At 41.4% G+C, this 21,073-nt stretch overlaps 1 protein-coding gene across 4 annotated transcripts in view; it reads right to left on the reverse strand.

The window, feature by feature from the left end:
• The window catches only part of znrf3.S (zinc and ring finger 3 S homeolog), a 99,416-nt gene that overhangs the window by 78,048 nt on the left and 295 nt on the right, over positions 1-21,073 (reverse strand). For 2 of the 4 annotated variants that reach the window (XM_041576904.1, NM_001096599.1), the window contains 1 exon segment: positions 19,580-19,631. In XM_041576904.1, coding sequence (XP_041432838.1) covers positions 19,580-19,606 — 27 coding nt within the window. In that variant the 5' untranslated portion in view covers positions 19,607-19,631. 4 annotated transcript variants of the gene reach the window in all.

Raw genomic sequence — 21,073 nt, forward strand, 5'->3', positions numbered from 1 at the left:
ACATAATGTCCAACATAATGAAATAAACATACCTCCCATCAAATTTCCTCCAAGACCCACATAATAAATTGCAAGGAATTGAATCCTGTATCCCTGTAAACTCTTAATCTACTGCACATCTGAAGAAACTTGCAGTTAGCCAGGGGCTGCATCATTGGTCTCAGGGCATTCCAAACAAATGATTAAAAATGTTGAATAGCAAACCCTTCACAGGTGCCTCTAAAAAGCATGACAATGCAGGAAACTAAGCAGCGCAAATGCTCAATTTTGGCTCCATGTGCCCCTGTGCCCAAAAGTCATATTACGGAGCTCTATGAGAAGCGCTGCAATCTGAAATTGCAGATCATTCATCATTTTATCCACTCAGGCAGTCATACGGACCAAGCACAGCTGCATAAGATCCATTTTGGACCCCTTGATCAACTGCTTGGGAAGAAGCCATGGATTAATCACAAAGTCTGCTTTTATCAAGAGATAAAAGACCAATTTTCAGTTTAGTAGCCCTTCTTTAAATTGTGTTTGATCATGTGTTGAAACAGATTGATGTGAACTTGCTCCGGCTAACACAAAAACTTTATCCTGCTAAAAAAAAAAAAAAGTACAAGTGTTGCCATAGAGCAAACATTGATAAAGGGGGTAACTATTTGTGCCTTGGCTATAATACTTCACATTTTCTCTTCCAGTAAAAATATGCTGGCAAGGAAAGTCCAATTGTGCCATTGGCTTGTCACAGAGTACATTGGGCAGATTTTCGTCTGAAAACACAAAGTGTGACATTAGCCTTATGGAACACGTGGTGAATGGTCAACAGCATTTTATTCCTTCAGTGACCGCCGTATACTGACTTTGCTTTCTGCCATCCACTTTACTTGCAGCTTGGGCCAAAATCTTCCTGAATGACAGGTGTGTGGCAGTAAAGTGAACTGCAGGATGCAAAGACATTATCAAGTGTCCCAGTGCATCTCCGCTGGTGGAGAAATGCTACAACAAAATCCTCCATGCATGCCTTGGCCTGCCATCCTTTAAAAACTTCAGCATAAACAATGGGATCTGTACAGACAATTTGCAATTTTTACTATAATTTCTGTTTTTTGCCTTTCAAGTTTGCCCTTTTCCAAACTGAAATTTTAAATGCCAAGTGGCTGCCAGAATAACAACACCAATAAGCAAAGAATAGACTCATTAAGGCAACAGATTTGTATCATTTTCATTACTTGGCTTTGTATTGGAGACTTATACTATGTAATGTCCAGTCTGTTGTTCAAACACCTGCCTTATTGCTAGAGCAGAACATCATCACCTTTAAAGATGAAACCAATGCTAAATACATCTGCAGCGGAAACTCCCAAGTATCAACTGCAATTATGCACAGTACAAACATTCAGTGTGAACCATTATATGACTTAGTTTGCTATTTAAAGAGAAATAAGAAGTCATTTTAAAAAGGGTAGATGTTTTATAAACCTGCTGCAGGTATTTCCCATCATAATCTGATTCAACAGCAAAACTGTAAATTAAATCTAGAGCAGTTTTGTCGAACTGGAGGCCCGCAGACCTCATGCAGCCATTTAAGGAATTTCTCGGTTTTGGCCCCCAGCCTGCTCCACAGACATTAGGTTTATTGGATTTTTGGCCCACTGATCTAGCACATTCGGTTCGGGATTCAGACAGGATTCAGCCTTTTTCAGCAGGATTTGGATTAGACTGAATCCTTCTTCCCGGCCGAACCGAATCCTAATTTGCATATGCAGGGCGGAGAGGGAAATTGTGTGACTTTTTGTGACAAAACAAGGAAGTAAAAATGGTTTTCCCCTTCTCACCGGTAATTTGCATATGCAAATGAGGATTTGGATTCGGTTTGGTATTCGGCCAAATCTTTCGCAAAGTGTATGTATATATATGTATGTATGTATGTATGTATGTATGTATGTATGTATGTATGTATGTATGTATGCATGCATATATATATATATATATATATATATATATATATATATATATATATATATATATATATATATACACATATACACATTGATAAGAAGAGATCTATTATTCGCATACTTGGGAAATAAACTTTGCTAGTTACTTCTACAAATAAATATAACTGGCAAAGGGAGCAGTAATTTTTCCATATTGAGACTACAATGTTTACAACAAAATAAAACAGACATGGAAAACGTATTGCATATTACACAACACTTTTACCAAAACACGTGTGTCCTGCAGAGCTTACAGTATAATCAATCAGTACAGCAGACAGGAGGGGGGGGGGGAAAAAAACACACGTGGCATGGATACTCAAGGGAGAATCCGGGCCTTTGATTCTATAGCAGATGATTGGTTTCACAATCCTTTGGATATTATAAAATATTGATATTGTGTATACCCTCTGCGTGGCAACCACAGCACACATGTAGTTAATCTTCTCACTCAGCACCAGATACACTTAGCAGTCCTGCTTTCATCTTCAGGGCAATGCTTCAGAGAAATTTGCATGATTTCTGCATTTGTATACAATGTACCCTTTTCTTACTGGAAAGGGAGAGGCTTGGGGTTTGTGCAACAGAAAAATAAGATTAAATAGAAATAGTGTTGTGCTGAATGAGATATAGTCCCATGTTACCCCAAGCAGCGTGTTCTGATAGAGCCTCCTGCAGAGACGGAGTTTCCACTTGAACCTCTGGGAAAGTGGCATTTCCCTGTCCCAGGCGACAGGAAGAACCCGGTGACAAGTTTCACACATGGATTTTCTGAGCTGTAAACAATAATAAACTCTCGTCGGCCTCGCCTTGTCAGCAAAACATCAATAAAGTCGTGAGGGCCCCAGATAAAATAAATGCCACAGGGGTGATTAATCATTCCAGAGCAATCACTTAAGGCAAATCATGTGGATATATTTATATAGTGCTTGTTGCATGTGCACGTGTATATATAGAGATATATATATATATATATATCAGCACAACCCAGTGACTGGCTGCTCGTGTGTGTACAGACACAGAGGAAGGAGAAGGCACAACAATGCATTAGTGTTTTTCTCACTCAGTCTAATGCCATTTCAGCTGCAAAAATCACTCAGACACATCACTGCCTCTTCTGTTGCAACAACTTAGTCGCCCAGATAGAATTCCCTCCATTCAACAGAGATTGCAAAGCATAAATTGAGACATGAAAGCGCTCCGCATGGCCGGCACTACAGCAGTTATTTTGTCCTTCTACAAGTTATATTAGAACACTGCAAGTCTGTTTCCCCACAGCTGTCAGGAATCTTCAAGCACTTGTGCCTTTGCTACTTGCTGTCAAACTACATATCCCACAATTCCCACACAGCCAACGGGGTTGTCAAGGGATGTTGGGAGCAAAAGAAAAGTGGAGAGGCAGTAGCCTACACACAGGCCACAGAGTATTGATCTGAAGCAGCATGGAGTTCTGTCCCAGGCACAGGCTGTGTTTATAAAGGAAGAGCCAAGGCATAGTTGTAAGTCATGTAATAATGTAAGCAGACAGGTCCCTGTGTGACTCAATAGCAGGGTGCCCCCTTGTTATTGTGAATGAAGTGCACACACATAGTAGAGAAGCCATCTTGTGACCAGAGTACTACACAAACTGCCCCTTCCCTAAATCACTCCCCCTCCTAGGAGAGGGAGAAAAGTTTCCCTGCGAGCAGTTGGAGGGAGCGCACTAGTGGTTCCCAGCAGGGCGGAATGTGCACAAGATAATACATGATCACACTCCCCACCACCCCCGTCCCCACACGCTGCTTTGTACATGGTATCGCCCCACTTACCTGTACGATCTCCCCCTCTGCGCTGATGGTAGCTCCAGCCCTGGAGAACCTGCCCTGTAATTCAGTAGTGTGGGTTTTATAATCCCCATTGGGACTGGATTCGAACAGCACCACCTCCACAAATGCGGTCTCCTTAGCCTGCGATTCCCCGGGAGCCAGGGCCAGCAGGAGCCACAGCCAGACCAGGGGCAGACCCTCCCGGCTCCTCGGCTCCTTCATCTCGCAGGATGGTGGACGAGCGCCGAGAAGAACATAATTTCCCAGTTCTCAGTGGGGGGGGCTCCGCCGTGGAATCCAAATGGGGGTCGCAGATCGTGCAGACGCGAAAGCGACAAGAAATCCGCAGGAAAAGCAGTGATAATCCAAAGCAATAGGTCCGGCCGTACGCGAGGAACACAGCGGCAGATCACGGGGCAGCTCCGGCTACAGGAGAGAGAGATCACATGGGAAGCGTTAGAGCTTTTGTCACTTCCATTCCTCTCAGATCCTCTCCCTCTCTCTCCCTTCTCTGCCAGGCGGCATCCCTTTCATCTTATCCACGTGATTGTCTTGCTTTTTTTTTCTCTTCTTTTTTTTTTTTGAACCCAAAAGGGCTTGTCCCCGCCTCCCAAATCTCTCTGACCCCTCACAATCCACTCCCAGGCAGAGAAGGGGGAGTAGTGAGGAGAACAGAAGGGAGTGAGCGAGAGTTGGCGGAGGAAGATCAAGAAGTAGTGGCAGCGGGATTGTGCCCTGTAATGTGTGTGTAATAATGTGTGTGTGTAATAATGTGTGTGTGTAATAATGTGTGTGTAATAATGTGTGTGTGTGTGTGTGTGTAATAATGTGTGTGTAATGTGTCTGTAATAATGTGTGTGTGTAATATGTGTGTTTAATATGTGTGTGTAATAATGTGTGTATGTATGTATATTTTTATTTGTAAAGCGCTCCTCAAGGGCAAAGCACTGTACAGCAAAACAATAAATTAGTAGTAACAAACAAGGGGTCATTGGAATAAAAAGTATCAATAAGTGCATAATTAGAAATACAATTCACAAATATAAAAAATATAATTACAATACAGATTACGTGCTCAGTGTCAAGGAAACAAAAGGCTAGAGGACCCTACCCCATAGGGCTTACAGTCTAAATGGGAGGGTAACATACAGACACAATTCAGAGGGGTATTAAGGTGCTGTGGGTTACAGTTTGTTACACTGTTATATAAGTGGCAGTTCATGTGTTATCCAGGTTCTTCCAGAGGTAGTCTGAGTTTTGTTTTAAAAACATGTGTGTGTGTAATAATGTGTGTGTATAATGTGTGCAGCAGCGAGTGAGGGATGTGCAGAAGGAGGAGGGAGAGGGATGGGAGTGACACAGGGAATGTGGGAGGACAAAGATCAAAGCAAGAATTCTCCAGGGACAGTGCAGTAAAAGCACCTGGAAATGAAAAGATTGTGCCAGTGAAAATGCTGGAGGGAGGGGGGAGATGATAGCAGAGAGCTGAAGGTACTGGCTGCTGTAAGGGTAAGGTCACACTGGGCGTTTCGGGGAGATTTAGTCGCCTGGCGATTAATCGGCTCGTCTTTGCGTAGACCAATCTCCCCGAACGCCTTCCCTCACTCTTGCGCTGGCTAAAATGAAAAATCGCCGGCGCTAAGCACACGCAGCAATTCATTTTCTGAAGAGCAAGAGTGAGGGAAGGCATTCGGGGAGATTGGTCGCCACAAAGACGAGGCGATTAGTCGCCAGGCAACTAAATCTCCCCGAAACACCCAGTGTGACCTTACCATAAAGAAAAATGGAAGCCTGTTTGGCAAACACCAAATGCTCCATTAGAAAGTGCTATATATTTATATTTTTCCCTATTAATAACATTGGGATCAACCATCATTTTTACCAGCCAAGCCGGCCAGGTGGCAACCCTAGAAAGTGCCCCTGGGAGAAATGCGTTGCTGTGGCCCCTCACGTTAGAGTCCTGCAGCAAGTCGGGTACCCGCAGGTTACCCGCAAATATCTATGGTACCCCGCGGGTTGCGGGTAGCAGTTCCGGGTGCGGGTATAGACGCGGGTCGGGCCGTGGGTCTTTTCAATAGCGATTTTTTACTCCTTTTTTCTGATCATGCTTACTTCCGATGATGGCACTTCCGGTTTACAATGATAGCACTTCCTGATTCTTGATGGTCAGCAGATCCGGGTTTTGGATAAGATACTTGTGGGTCGGGTCGGGTAGCGGGTTCAAGCAGTAAGAATGTGGGTCTGGGTTGCGGATTTTAAGTTGCGGGTACTGGTCAGGTACGGGTTCCAAAAAATGGACCTGCACAGGACTCTACCTCACGTGCTGCTCTACTCCAACTGCACGTCCCCTACAGCTGAGTGGCTGGGGGTTACAATTTAGGCACACTGGCTCTATATTTGGCGTGTGCAGCCATAGGCTTCCAAAAACCCCAATGTTTGCCATTATCAGGGTTGTCGGGTCTAATTTTCAAAACCAGCCACAAAACTAGCCACGAGGCACTTCAAAAATAGCATAATATAATGTGCAGTGAAAACAAGTCTAAAAAAATTTATTAATGTGAAAAACGCCTTTTTTTTCAAATAGTCACTGATTTGCACATTTTTCCATGAAGCAAAATGGGACAGATTCGCCCTTCATAGGGGGGGGGGGAGGTTGTATATGGGCCCCATAAGGCCCTAATACATATACAATTTCAATAAATATTGGTAAAACAGGTCAACCTCTAGACATTTTAGTGGTCAACAGATTTTGGCCCCAAAATTGTCTGAAATTGAGAAAAGTCACTGGAAAAGGCGAGAATGCTTAAGAGTGACAGGAGACTGGGATACAGAGCCCAAAATCTGGTAACTCTACACAAGTCAGTCCCCTTTGCATGCTGGATATTATAGTCTTAAACTTGGCAGTCGGCAAATTGTTAAACAAAAACTACATTACCCAACATGCATTTTATGGTGTTTATACAAATGGCCTGTAGATGTCACTGTGCTCAGACTTATACTGTGCATACTTCCTGACAGCGTGAAAGTGATACAGATACTGCTTACTGTTGTGTAATGGCTGCATGAGAGCCTGCTAATAAAAGCACTGTTATACTCTACTCATCCTCGGCTACCAAAACATAACAAATGGCAACAAGGATGGCTCTTCTACCTCTGCAGCAGCCTGCACCTTTTCTTCCTGGTGAGCCTACCATACCTTTTTTTGCTTGGATCCATATGTTTGAAAATAACATTATTGCTGCTGACCAAGGGGAGATTTCTGCTGCTAGAAAGTGTGCTTTACTTATTCACTGCCTGGGAGCAGAGGGACAGCGTATATTCTATACATTACCATTACCTGATGATACTTATGAAACTGCTCTTACTGCTATAAAAAACCTTTTCGTGCCAAGAGTAAATGTGGTTGCTGAAAGATATAAATTCCGCCAACGTGGACAACGTAATGGCGAATCCACAGAACAATTTGTAGCAGCTTTGAGAGAGCTGGTTGTTACCTGTGAGTTTGGGAATCTAACAGATGAAATGCTAAGAGACCAAATAGTGGAAAAAACAAACTCACCTCGCATTAGAGAGAGACTGCTCCTAGAGTATGATTTAACCCTTGCAAAGGCTATTACAGTTGCTAGCCAAATTGAAACAGCAGTGGCAGAGGCTAAAACTCCCAGTCAGGGAACTGCTGGGAATGTACAGATTGTGAATTCAGCACTGTGGCCTAATAATGCACAGTCATAGGCAAAATACAGTGCTAAGGAAAGGGATTCACCTACACTGCAAAACCATACAGCAAATACAAATAGAAAATACTGCTTTTGCTGTGGTTCAACACAACACACTGCAAATCATGTTACATGTCCTGCAAAAGCTAAACGGTGCCGCAAATGCACAAAGGTTGGACATTTTGCTAAGATCTGCTGTAGTTCTGCTAAAGATGTACAATTTGAATTAAATACTGCAAAATGTGACGTTTACATTGTGAATAAGGGTACTGCTATACTTTGCTGCATTAAACCTACAATTAGTTGATGGTCTCATCACTACAGCACCAGTGCCTGCCACACAGCCAGTGTCTAAAATTTTACCACAAAGCAACACTTCACTGGGTTGTGCAAAGAACTTTGTACACAAAGTTAAGTTGAGACCAGATGTAAAACCAGTGCCATTCCCTGATTCAGCATGGGAAAAACTTGCTATTGATATTGTCAGTCCTTTTACAGATGCTCCTATAGACTGCAGATTTGCTATAACCTTGATGGACTATTACAGTAAATGGACAGAAATTGCATTTGTTTCTCATATAACATCAGCTACAGTAATAACATTTCTGTCTACAGTCTTCAGCAGAGAAGGTAATCCAAAGGAGTTAATATCAGACAACGGACAACAGTTTGTCTCATATGAGTTTGAAGAGGAATATTGTGCATAGGAAATCTTCAGTGTATTACCCACAAGCAAATAGAGAAATCGAGCGATTCAACAGAAGTCTGAAAGAAACACTACAGACAGCAAATCTTATTGGGAAATCTTGGAAAGTATTTACAACAGAGTTCCTACATAACTACAGAGCAACGTGCCATGCAACAACCCAATCATCTCCAGCTGAATTATTACATGGCAGACAGATGCACACTAAGTTACATGTTGCAGACATCAAACTTCCACAAAATACTGTGCCCACAAAATCATCTACTGCTGACATTGTGAAACGTCAACAAGCCAAATGTAAGGCTTATACAGACATGGTGCCAGAGAAGTGCACTTTCAGCCTGGATCTTTAATCAGAATTAAGAAACCAGGAATACTAAAACAAGGACAATCTAAATTTACAACACCTCTTGAAGTGAGACACCAGCGAGGACCATACACATATGAACTGTCTGATGGACGCATATGGAATGCAAGTTGTCTTGCTCCTGTTAGATATGACTTTAGAGAAGCTCCATTTGATAAAGGACATTTTCCTACTCCTGATGTCAACTGCAATAGGCCTGAAGAAAGTGAACATATAAGGCGTACCGATAGAATCAGAAAACTACCTGCATGGACCCAGGACTATGTGATGGGAATAATGTATATTATTGCTTTAAGATGCATTGTTATTGTTTATTACATTTGCCCAAATGCTTTCCTACTATAGGGGGAATATGTGGTGTTTATACAAATGGCCTGTAGATGTCACTGTGTTCAGACTTATACTGTGCATACTTCCTGACAGCTTAAAAGTGAAAGCTTACTGGTGTGTAATGGCTGCATGAGAGCCTGCTAATAAAAACACTTATACTGTACTCATCCTCAGCTACCAAAACATAACACATTGAGCGATGCAGGCTTGGCACACTAGGGCAAGAAAAAAACTTTGGCTGGTTTCCAAAGTACAAACCAGCCAAAGGCCCAAAAAGTAGCCCAAACCGTACCTTGGCTAGTTTGTACTTTCAAAACCTGCCAAGGCTTTAAATTAGTTGCCCAATTTGGCTGGAAACCCTCCAACCTGGTAGCCCTGGCCATTATTATCAATGTGGTAAAAGCCAGAGCCCCATGAGCATGCAGTTTGGCAGCCTGGGGAAGTTACCCAGCACTGCTCTGTCTCCTGCCACTGTTCTGTCGCCTGTCACTGTTCTGTCCTATCCTATGTCACTGTTCTGTTTGTGACATTCACTTGTGAGGTACAGCAGTTTTATACACATACAGTGCCGCTATATTAGCTTTTTGCAAGATTCTCTGTACTTCTGAGAGCTATAATCCCCCTCTTATTTAGCACCCACACTATTTGTTATGGAACAATCTTTTCTGCTTCACAGAATGGCATCTACTTCAGTTCTATAGCAATTGTGACTGCTGCACATACAAATAGTAATGAAGCAAAAGGGACACCAGCAGTTGCCTTTTTCATATTCCATTAGCAATATGCCTCGATCTGGCAGGATTTAAAAACCTGCCTGATTTACATCCGTGCGATTTTCAGACAGATGTCGGTTGGGGAAAGCCATCGAATGAGCCACATAGACTGGCCCCTCCAACAGCAGCTATATTTCAGCTTGTGTATGGTCACCTAACCTGCATATTAGTGGGATGCTGTGAATTAGCTGACATACATTATGCACTAATGTAACCATTTTAGGCAGTCTACTTATATGTGATTTAGACATACCAAGGACATTTTTCTTTCCAGGCTGGGGTCTCTGGACAAAAGTCCTGTCCTAAAATCAGCTATTGGAAAATGCCATTGTTAACAGCAGTCTGGCATGTCCCGTGTATGAACCCAACACAATGAAATCTACCTTTGATAACTGATTAAATGGGTCACCTTTAAGTTAACTTTTAGTATGTTATAGAATGGCTAATTCTAAGCAACTTTTCATTTGGCCTTAGTTTTTCCTTTTTTTATAGTTATTGACTTATTTAACGTCTTCTGACTCTTTTCAGCTTTCAAATGGGGGTCACTGACCCCATATAAAAACAAATGATATGTAAGGCTTATAATGAATTAGTACTGCTACTTTTTACTACTCCTCTTTCTATTTAGGCCTCTCCTATCTATATTCAAGTCTCTCATTCAGACAAATGCATGGTTGCTAATTTGTACCCTAGCAACCAAATTGCTGAAACTGCAAACTGGAGAGCTGCTGAATAAAAAGCTAAATAACCCAAAAACCTCAAATAATAAAAAATGAAAACCAATTGCAAATTGCCTCAGAATATCACTCTCTACATCATACTAAAAGGCAATTTAAAGTCGAACAATCCCTTTAAGGCTCATTCAGAGATCAGTTGGGCAATAGAGAAAATCGAGCTGGCCTGGCAGAGGACCTCATTGGCCAAGACCCAAGGACTGAACCATTTGGTGACAAAATCAGGTACAGATCCGCCTATTTTGCAATGGGGCCTAGCTTGCTCCTTCTATAACGCCTGTAGGATTGCCAGCTTTTCTGAAAAAAAAGCCTTACATATAGACAGTACATGACTTTCTTGACATTAGAGGAAGTTGGGCAATAGAGAAAATTGAGCTGGCATGGCCCAAGGACTGAACCACTTGGTGGCAAAGGCAGGTACAGATCAACCAATTTTCCAACTCCTTCTGACTCCATACCTCCTACAGGGTTGCCACCTTTTCTGAACAAACAAAATACCAGTCTTCCTATATTTCTATTTTTCCCCTATTAATAAAATTGGCATCAGCCATCATTTGCCAGTAAAATACTGTCCAGTTTACAACCCTGACCTCCTGGCATATTGCTCTCGGTAGATCTATGTAATGCATTGTAACTCAGCTGCTCAGGCTAATTTATCTATGATGTTTGTCATTGTTTAATGTCTCTATAACATTTGTTACATTGGAGACGAAGGCAGATTTCCACTTCGTGTCATTTATGGATGTGCAGGTTTCTGTTGACTCCATGGTTTGTTGAACCATTCAGTTAATTCGGTCTGCTCAGTCCCTCATTAATTTATGTGCAAAGGGGCCAGTTTCTGATCTGAGAAAATCTGATGCATGCCTTAATAATCAGAGTATAGGGGTTATCCCTGTTATTTGTGGATTAAATAAAAACCTTTTGTTTTAAAATCTAGTTAGTAAAATTATAGGAGTGTCAAAATACTTGTTGCTTCTCAGTATAACCCATACTGTGAGCCAGTCATAAAAGTCCTAAGAAATGGCTGCCTGTCATAAATTAAGATGTCCTAGAACAGTGATCCCCAACCAGTGGCTCGTGGGCAACATGTTGGTCACTAGCCCCTTGCATGTTGCTCACAGTGGCCTCAAAGCAGTTGCTTATTTTTTAAAATACTGGCTTTGAGGCAAGTTTTAGTTGCATATAATCAGGTGTACTGCCAAACAGAGCCTCCTGTATGCTGCCACTCCACATAGGAAATACCAAATGGCCAATCACAGCCCTCATTTTGTACCACCCAATAACATTTTTAATGCACATGTTCCCTAATTCTTTTTATATCTGAATGTCGCTCATGGGTGTAAAAGATTGGGGACCCCTGTCATAGATAGTCACTATTTGTCACTTGTGTGGAGCTGTATGTGCCTCCATGTAGTTGAAAAGCCAGGGCCTGTTTTGAATCTCAGTCTGCACCTGTACCCTGGATAACAAGAGTCACATTCGAAGGTAACACGCATGCACCCAGCATTGGTTGGATATTCCTGATTCGCACTGGTGCTCCGTCACAGGCAACCACAGAGTTAACTTCAATATATTAAGGTAGCAAATCAAGGAAAAACAGCAAAAAGCAGAATAACTGCTATTCAATCTTTATTGTGCCTTTCACACAACATGTTTCGGGCAGCAAGTACCCTTTATCAAGTGTGACACACTTGATAAAGGGTACTTGCTGCCCGAAACATGTTGTGTGAAAGGCACAATAAAGATTGAATAGCAGTTATTCTGCTTTTTGCTGTTTTTCCTTGATTTGCTACCTTAATATCCTGGATAACAAGAGTGTCAGTCCTTTAGCCCTGGCAGCATATCGTAGACTTTCTTATCGTAAAGATTAGGTAAGGAAATATACTATTAAGGGTAATCTTAAGTAATCTTCCTTGGTACCTTGACTAGTAGATGCCCAAACCAATTTATGTTTGAGACCAGGGCCAGAAATAGGGGTAGGCAGAAGAGGCACATGTCTAGAGCACAATAGTGTGGGGGTGCTGGGCACGTCCTCTTCTGCTTGTGCTTCCATAGTTCAGGCCCTGCAGGGTTGCAGTTTCAATTGTTCCCTGGGCCCTCGCGCATGGAAGGGGGGGGAAGTGCACAGCTGCCTGGGGCACTGAGTTAACTTGCCCGGCACTGTTTGAGACCTGTAATACAGGCATGGGAACTGTTATCCAAAATGCTCGGGACCTGGGGTTTTCCTGGATGAGGGATCTTTCTGTAATTTGGATCTCCATACTTTGTCTGCTAGAAAATCAATTAAACACTAAATATACCTAACATGATTATTTTGCCTCCAACAAGTTGGAATCAAGTACAAGGTACCATTTTATTATTACAGAGAAAAGGAAATATGTTTTAAATTAAGAATTATTTGATTAAAATAGAGTCTGTGGGATATGGACTTTCCGTAATTCTGAGTTTTGTGGATATCCGGTTACCAGAAATACTGTAATTTGTAAAATCAGGTATTTACCCTTGTCTTGGGACCTACACAACACAACAGCACTGGAGCAAGCCACCATCTTGGATTTTTGATTTAGATACTGTATCTCTTGCCATCCTGAAGTCTTCTGCACATGTCCCCTGAACCTCCATGTCATGTTCTGCTTCTGTTATCCTGTTCTGTGGCAGGTCAAACTGACTCAACTGTGTGGGAACTTCAGGCTATATATACATTTAACTAGTTATGTGATTTTCTGTTTTATTTTTAGTTGTTGTTTATTCCTGGAATTTTCCAATATGCTCATAAACATTTCAGGAAACATTTTTCCAATATTTTATATCCTTCTTTGGATCTTTTTCAAGGTTTAGCTAAAACCTATATGTGCTGGAAGTTATACTTCAATAACGGAGGGGTACCAAGATGGATAGCCTGGACATAAAAAGTTATTGCAGAAATTTCACCTTCATAAATAATAAAGTAGTACAAATGGTGTGTTATATCATACACAAAATGCTTATTTGGTGCACAAAGCATTTATGCATTTTTCCAAGCAAAGTTTCTGAAATGTAATTACAAATATAGGCCCAGAATATTCCACACCTGCCGTTTAATACATTTGTAACAATTTAATAAAAGAAAATATACAATTGTAACTATTTAGGATAAACAAGTCTCTTGGGGGGGGCAATTTTTCAAGGCTTTATTAGCAAAACTGTTGTAACACATTGCCCATAAACTCCCAGAAATGTGTTCAAACTTTCATAACCTGCCAAATTTTATAAATTAGATATGAAAATTAGGGGATGTGGCCATAAAATGGGCATGGGCAAAAAAAATTGGAAGATGTTTTTATCCCTCTTTTCAGTTCAATGCCAACTCATCAAAATGCATGTTTTCTAACCAAAATCTACCCTGTGAGTGCATGTTGACTACATTCAAGCCAGATGTGTCAGTACCTTAATTAGTGGCATTGATATGATTATATATCAATAATATGTCTTTAATAGCCAACTCAGGTCATTGAAGAGCCAGATATATTTGGCCATATGGTGTATCTAGGACCTAGAATTCCACCACAAAAGATAATATTTGAATCACATACTTATTGGGACCAATGTTTCAATTTGCATAGTGATAAGTTGCACACATATTGATGTTGCCACAGACATTTAGGGTGGTGGCACACATTCAGATTTGGGGAGATTAGTCGCTCAGTGACAAATCTCCCTGTAATGCCTGGAATGGCAGTTGGATCGCTTCGTTTTCTGAAGCTGCCTCATGAGGAAACTTCAGGCGACTTCGGAAAACCGAAGCGATCCTAGTGCCAGCCGGCCGACTGTGAGTCTCCATTCAGGTCCTTAACAGAGAAGGAAGGATCAGAATTAGCTACAATCTGTGCACAAAAAGTGCTGGAGTTGGCTAAAAAAAATATTAGATTTATCCCATTGTCTCACCCAGACCTCGATGCAGCTTTAATCCACAAAACCCACACAAGCAAAATCCTGTGGCCCTGGTCCCCTCCAAGAAGCAGTAAAGTAACAGGGCCTGGGGAGCAGGCCATGCAGCCGAGCCCACCCCTCTCCAGAACTGATGTACGTGGCAGATTTGCGTGAGCGGGCCACGAGGTGTATGTATTTATTCTTAAATTTGCATTTTGGATTATTATTAGAATTAACATGCAGCGGGCCACGAGAGGGTGCAGACCCTGGTGCAGTCTTCCCCCGCTGCACCCCCGGTAGTTCTGCCACTGCCAAGGAGCCTCTTGTACCACTCTTCTACATGGTGTCCTTGGTTCCATATGCTTGATCATATCATATACATACTTTTATGCCAGATCATCTGTTATCCAGAAAGTTCCAAATTACAGAGAGGCTGCCTCCATAGACTCCATTTTATCCAAATAATCCAAATTTTTACAAATTATTTCCTTTTTCTCTGTAATAATAAAACAGTACCTTGTACTTAATCCCAACTAAGATATAATGAATCCTTATTGGATTCTATTCTATTAACCTGTTAAAACTTTGAGGGTTAAGATGGGCAATAGTGTAATTGAACGTTAACAGAATACTCTGACATATTCTGGATCACTTTATTTGTGGATGGCCGTATTCCTTATTAGTAAATGATAAACAGAATGTTGTCATTTGTTGTAGTTTGTTACCCGATTACATGATATCAAACATGTGGATCATTAGGTTTCTCCAAATTTGCATCTTTGTTTGCAGGTCTTCCATTATGATTTGTTGTTGAGTTGCAATTAAAGAACTTTGTTATGTTATAATGGAAGATTGCCACAGGTGAATTCTTTGGGGAGTATTGCGATGAGGTAATGGAAAGTTGGTCTGAGCTGAATTTTGTTTGTGCAGCCATTAATAAATTCCCTCTGCCCTCCCCATTTCCCCACAGCTCCCATCACTGTGTATTGCCCTGTGAGACTTATAGAATATATATATATTATTTTGTGGCAATAGGAGTTGTGCAGGATTGCCACAAAAGCCCATGGGTCATTTTTTTTGTTTTAAATATATTAGTGAGCTATGTGGGGGGTTGATCACAATCATAACCTTTTTATGTCATATCCCTAACAAGTAAAACTGCAATTTTAAAAGAAAGTTTAAGGGCTAGTCCACACGAGGAGATTCGGGGAGATTTTGTCGCCTGGCGACTAATCGCCTCGTCTTTTGAGCGACTATCTCCCCAAACTGCCTCGGCGTTTTTCCCCATAGGTTACAATGGGCTAATGCACACGCGGTGATGCGTTTTCAATAGTTGCCCAAAGTAGGAGATAGTCGGGGAGATAGTCGCTCAAAAGACGAGGCGATTAGTCGCCAGGCGACAAAATCTCCCTGAATCTCCTCGTGTGGCCTCACCCTAAAAGTATTAATTGACAGAAGTCATGAATTAGCACCTTGAATAAGTGAATAGGCGACCTCTAGTAAAACCTGGGTCACTGTTTATTTTCTGTTGCCTCAGTCTGACACTTCCCATTTATACTCCTTATGTGAACAATATGTGCTATTTCTCTGATTTGCATTTGAGAAGGGTTTACACTGATGTTCGCAGGAACAGATATCACTCACATGGAATGAAGCACCAGAAAATGCTGCAAAAACATTTTAAGTTGTGGAATATATTGGCACTCTAAAAATGCATGTTAATTCTAATAATAATCCAAAATGCAAATTTAAGAATAAATACATACACTTGTTGCGAAGAACTCATCGAAAGTAGAGCAGTGGCCCAGGTGCTCCTGCCCCAGACCCTCAGCTCAGGGGAGTGGACAATCCGTGCAAAGAGAAATGGAAGGTTTAGGGCACACTGGAAACATGCAGATCAGACCGATAATTGCTTGTTAGAAAGTAGAGAAAATCTTTATTTAAACAATCATCTCAAGCCTTACGCTTTTCATGTCCATCAGACACTTAATCATAAGACAACAAATAAGACAACAAATGTCACAGATGGTAAAATAATAATGCTGGGGGAGACAATGCCAATGTGTCTCTATTCGTAGCCTGTTTGGGGTCGGCTTTGAAATCGCCATGTGTGACATTAGTATAAAGAGTCTATGACAGATTGTCCTGCTGCTACGTGAGAATTGCTCAGGAACACTTATGTGACTGCCAAAGTGCAGATCAAAGGGTAGATCATGTTTAAATTAACTCTTAGTATGATGTACAAAGTGATATTCTGAGACCATTTCCAATTGGTCTTCATGTTTTATTCTTTGTGGTTTTTGAATTTTTTAAATTTGTGTTAGGTCGCTCTCCAGTTTGGAATTTCAGCAGCTATTTGGTTGCTTAGGTTCAATTAACCCTAGCAACCAGACTGCAAGATAAATAGGGGTCTTCAACAGAAAGATAAGTAATGCAAGCTATCAGTAACAATAATATTGTAACCTCACAGAGCATGGGGCCAGGATCGGACTGGAGTAATGGAGGCCCACCGGGACTGCCACATGAAGGCCCTTACAGGCAGTCACCGGGGCCCCCTCCCAGGTTCCCTCTGCGCTCCTCAGTAAATGCCGGTTCAGGCGCGCCTGCACGAACGCTAGTGCAGCATGCGCCTGCGCGAAAGTTGGTGCGGCGCACTCCTGCGCGAACACAGTTGCATCACACGCCTGCGAGGACGCGCTGCAGCATAAGTGTTTTTCCAAGGGGGGGCCCAATCGGGGGAACATGGCTGGGCTGGCGGGGCCCACCGGGTTTTTTCCCGTGTCCCACTGGCCCAGTCACTGCATGCGGCGTAACTACAGAGGAAGCAGATATTGCCAATCTATAAATAGGCACCTACAGGCTGCCCCCTCGGGGCTTATGTTCAAATACAGTCTTGGATGCTGGGGTCAGTGTCCCTAATCTGGAAAGAGGTGGAAGAAAACAAATACTAAAATTCTATAAAAAATAAAGGCCAACTGGAAAGGTGCTAAGAATAGGACTGTGAGGATATCACCTGGTGGTCTAGTGGGCAGCGGGGTCCATTGCCGTGTCCCTGGTGTGGACACACTCTGCTGTGCTGCTCCCTTCCTGGTTCCAGGTTCCCCTATGGTGCGCGCGCCGCGCACGTCCATTTCATAAATGGTGCAGGCTTTCACGCCAGCGCGCATTGGCGCGAAATTCAAACAGTTTAAAAGGGGAATTCAGTCTTCAGCAAATTGCCCGTTGTTAGGTTCTATTAGCAAGTTCCTGGGTGTTAACCTGAGCGATTCCTGACTTATTCTACCATGTTTGACCCTTGCCTGTGTGACTACGCTGATCTCTCCAATCCTGAACCTTTGCCTGTCCTCCGACTATTCTACGATCTCTAATCCTGATTCTGGCCTGTCTGACTATTCTAACTGCTTGTGCTGGCCCAGCCGCTTGTTCCTGGTGGTGTTCTTCCTTCCAGTATCCTGGTGAGACAATCGTGCCCCTAGTCCAGAACCGTTAGCTTTGCTTCTCTCTCTGTTAAGACCTGGCGGCATCTAATTAGCCGAGGGCTCCTACCGAGGTGAAAGGTGGTGGTTAAAGGCAGAAGTGAGAGCCGAGACCAGGGAGCTTAGCTTGGGTTCTGGGTATAGGGTGCCGAATGTGACAAGGACTTTCTGTAACAAACCAAATGTTAACTTAGGGCTGAACAAACCCCTTTAATATTTCCATGGTAGTCTTGTCTGCAGTAACCTTCTATATCCAGGCCTAACAAAGGTTAAAATATCTACTCTTTAGTTCACACAAATGCTGCAGCAAGGACCACAGTTCTCCTCTCTCTGAAAATTTGCATCCCTGTTATATTTTATATACATATAGCTTTTCATGAGGGCATACTCATTACAGTATCTGTAGTACTGTAATGGAACCTTGTTAGAAGCTAAAAGGACCTGGACTGAACATAAACCAAAAACCACTAGTATATTGGCACTCACATCCACTGGCAAGGTAAGAGTCAATGGTCACAATCCCTTTATTTAAGAACAAAAAACAAAGTATAATCCACTCATGAGCTGCTCTTGGGAGAAAAGGAAGCCGACCCCTTAGGAGATTTCATACTTCTATGCAAAGGTTATTTTCCATTTCCTCCTTAATTCTCTTTGTGCAAATATGGGAGCTAACATATTTTGTATGCTTCAGTTGATGCTATTTCCATAGACAACCAAAGGAAAACACCATATACTTGTAACCCTTTGGGACACCTTTGGTAGTAGTTACACTCATGTATTTAACTCTTCAGTAGCCTGAATTCTCTTTGCATATAGGTGAAAGATACTGTGATTTACAGCACGGTGCCTCCACCTAGTGGTCAATGAAGAATTCCACCTCAAGGGAATTCCACTAGGGAAAATAAAACACACAAATGTAGCAACAACTATGCAATTAAGAGTACAAGTGAAGCTCACCTAATCTCTTGGTCGGATTTCCCCACGGGATATCCTGTGCGTGATATCCCAATAAGGTCAATCTGTAGAAATATGTAGAGGTGTGGGACAAATCCAAGGCAGCAACTGGACTGCAATAACTTCTTTATTGGGGATAGAGGTACACAACATGTTTCGGGCAGCGCCCTTTGTCAAGTGTGCAGGAACAATCAAACAACAAACCTAAAAAACCTCATGTGACCTATTACATGTCTCATGGGTTAGTTTCACAAAATTAACCCCTTAGTGTATCCTGAAACAAAGTGCATTCAGTGCATAATAAAAACCATTCTAACATGGTACAGGTTTAGCGTATATCTAATTATATAGGTGCATATGCGTTGTTGTGACACAATGTTATTACTGTGTATAACCATAAATATTCATGTATAAAACTAATAAAATTTCTCTTTATACACAAAGTGAAAAAAAATTTTTTTCTTTAAACCATTACAATAAAACATTTTTTAAAACACCATTACTACAATAAAGAATTTTTTAAAACACCTTATGTGCACATTATTCTTACAAATCACACGACTATCAAATGTCCCAATGAACAAATCCGATTGCTTATTTAGTTAAAACCAGGAAACTGCTTAGATCAGCCTAACCTGTGGGTAATGGACACTGCAAATTAGCCTATCCAATCACTTGTTATTGTTACTATGTTGTGAACATTAACAGCAATATGTTGCTCAATAAATGTCTAATCATGGTGGCGATTTTTTCGCAACATTGTTGCGGTATTACTGAATACTGGTAGCTAACAATGTATATACCTGTTAAAGTAGACTCACCCTTACATGATTCTGTAGGAGATCCTTGACCATACAGCTAGCTGACTAATTATAATACCTAGGGGTAAAAGACAGTACATTAATTCCTTACATCAGTTATAAAAAGCATGACAAATTGTATTGTTCATTTTACCCCTTAGGCTGGGTACTTTCAAAACGCCTAATCCATCTCGCTTCTCTTTGTAACAATATGGTGCTGTGATCCCCTCCTCTAATCGGTTTTGGTACTGTTTCTAATACTTTCCATTTAAGCTGACATACATTATGCTTAGCCCTGTGAAAATGCCTAGACACAGATGTATCAGAATAACTATCAACTTTAAAATTTCTTATGTTGCCCTTATGTTCCTTGATCCTAACATTCACAGGTCTAATAGATTTGCCCACATACAGCATCCCACATGGGCATTTCAGGACATAAATCACATAGGTTGTTTTGCATGTAGCAAACGCATTCAGCTTAATTTCTTGCCCTGATGTTGGATGATTTATATTAGGACCCTTTATAATAGAACTACAACAATTGCACTCCATGCACGGGAAGGTACCAACTATTGCCTTACCTTTAAATGGTGTACTTAGTCTATCTGATCCTACACTGGAGCACGTGTCCCGTATTGATTTGCCTTTTTTGTATGAATACCGGGGAAAGTTAGAAAAGAGGTCCGAAAGTGGCATCAATCTGGAATACTGGCCAATATTGTTTACAATTCTTTCTACCATTTTACTCCTATTGTCAGTCGATTTTCTTTTGTTTAGGTCAGTGCGTTCTATCTTCTGGACTTCCTCTTCCACTACTTTAAGTTTCCCTTTGGGGTACCCCCTCTGTATAAACCTGTCAGTTAAGTCTTTACATGCTATTTTATACCCCCTATAACAACTATAACTTTATACAGAAAAATTGAAAGTAAAAAAACTGTCCAGTCTACTACATAGTAGCAAGAAGGCAATCACACACCCTTATATTATGCTTAGTAAGCTTGGTGCACAGTGATGGAGGATACAGCACTTATACATCTGTAGAAGTACACAAGACATGTAGATGCAGGGAAAATCCTTGCAACATTTTTTATGTTGAATTACAACATTTCAGGGCTCTTCCCCCTTTGTCAAGCATAGTGGATCAAGGTGCAAAGGCACATTTAAAGGGGAAACAAGGTAATTTAGAAAAAAACAAAGATATATCACAATATAAGTTAATTAGTGTAGTTTTGCCTTCTTTAAAAGAACAGTGAACATTGCATATAATGGTTCACCTTTTGTTACCTCTGTCTATACCAAACTAAATGACAAATAATTTAGGACCAGTAAAATCAAAAAAAATTTTTTTTTTTAAAGTAATAAAAGTATAATGCAGTGTTGCCGTGTGTGGAGATGTGACTGGTACTGCTTCAAATTGTATATAATATGTACTAAAATCTGTCACACTGGTTTTAATGCAAGTGTTCACATGGACTGACAGACCTATGCTGGGTGAATGGTATTCCTTTGTTACTTTTC

Source organism: Xenopus laevis, chromosome 1S (assembly GCF_017654675.1).
Source record: "Xenopus laevis strain J_2021 chromosome 1S, Xenopus_laevis_v10.1, whole genome shotgun sequence".
Lineage (NCBI taxonomy): Eukaryota > Metazoa > Chordata > Amphibia > Anura > Pipidae > Xenopus > Xenopus laevis.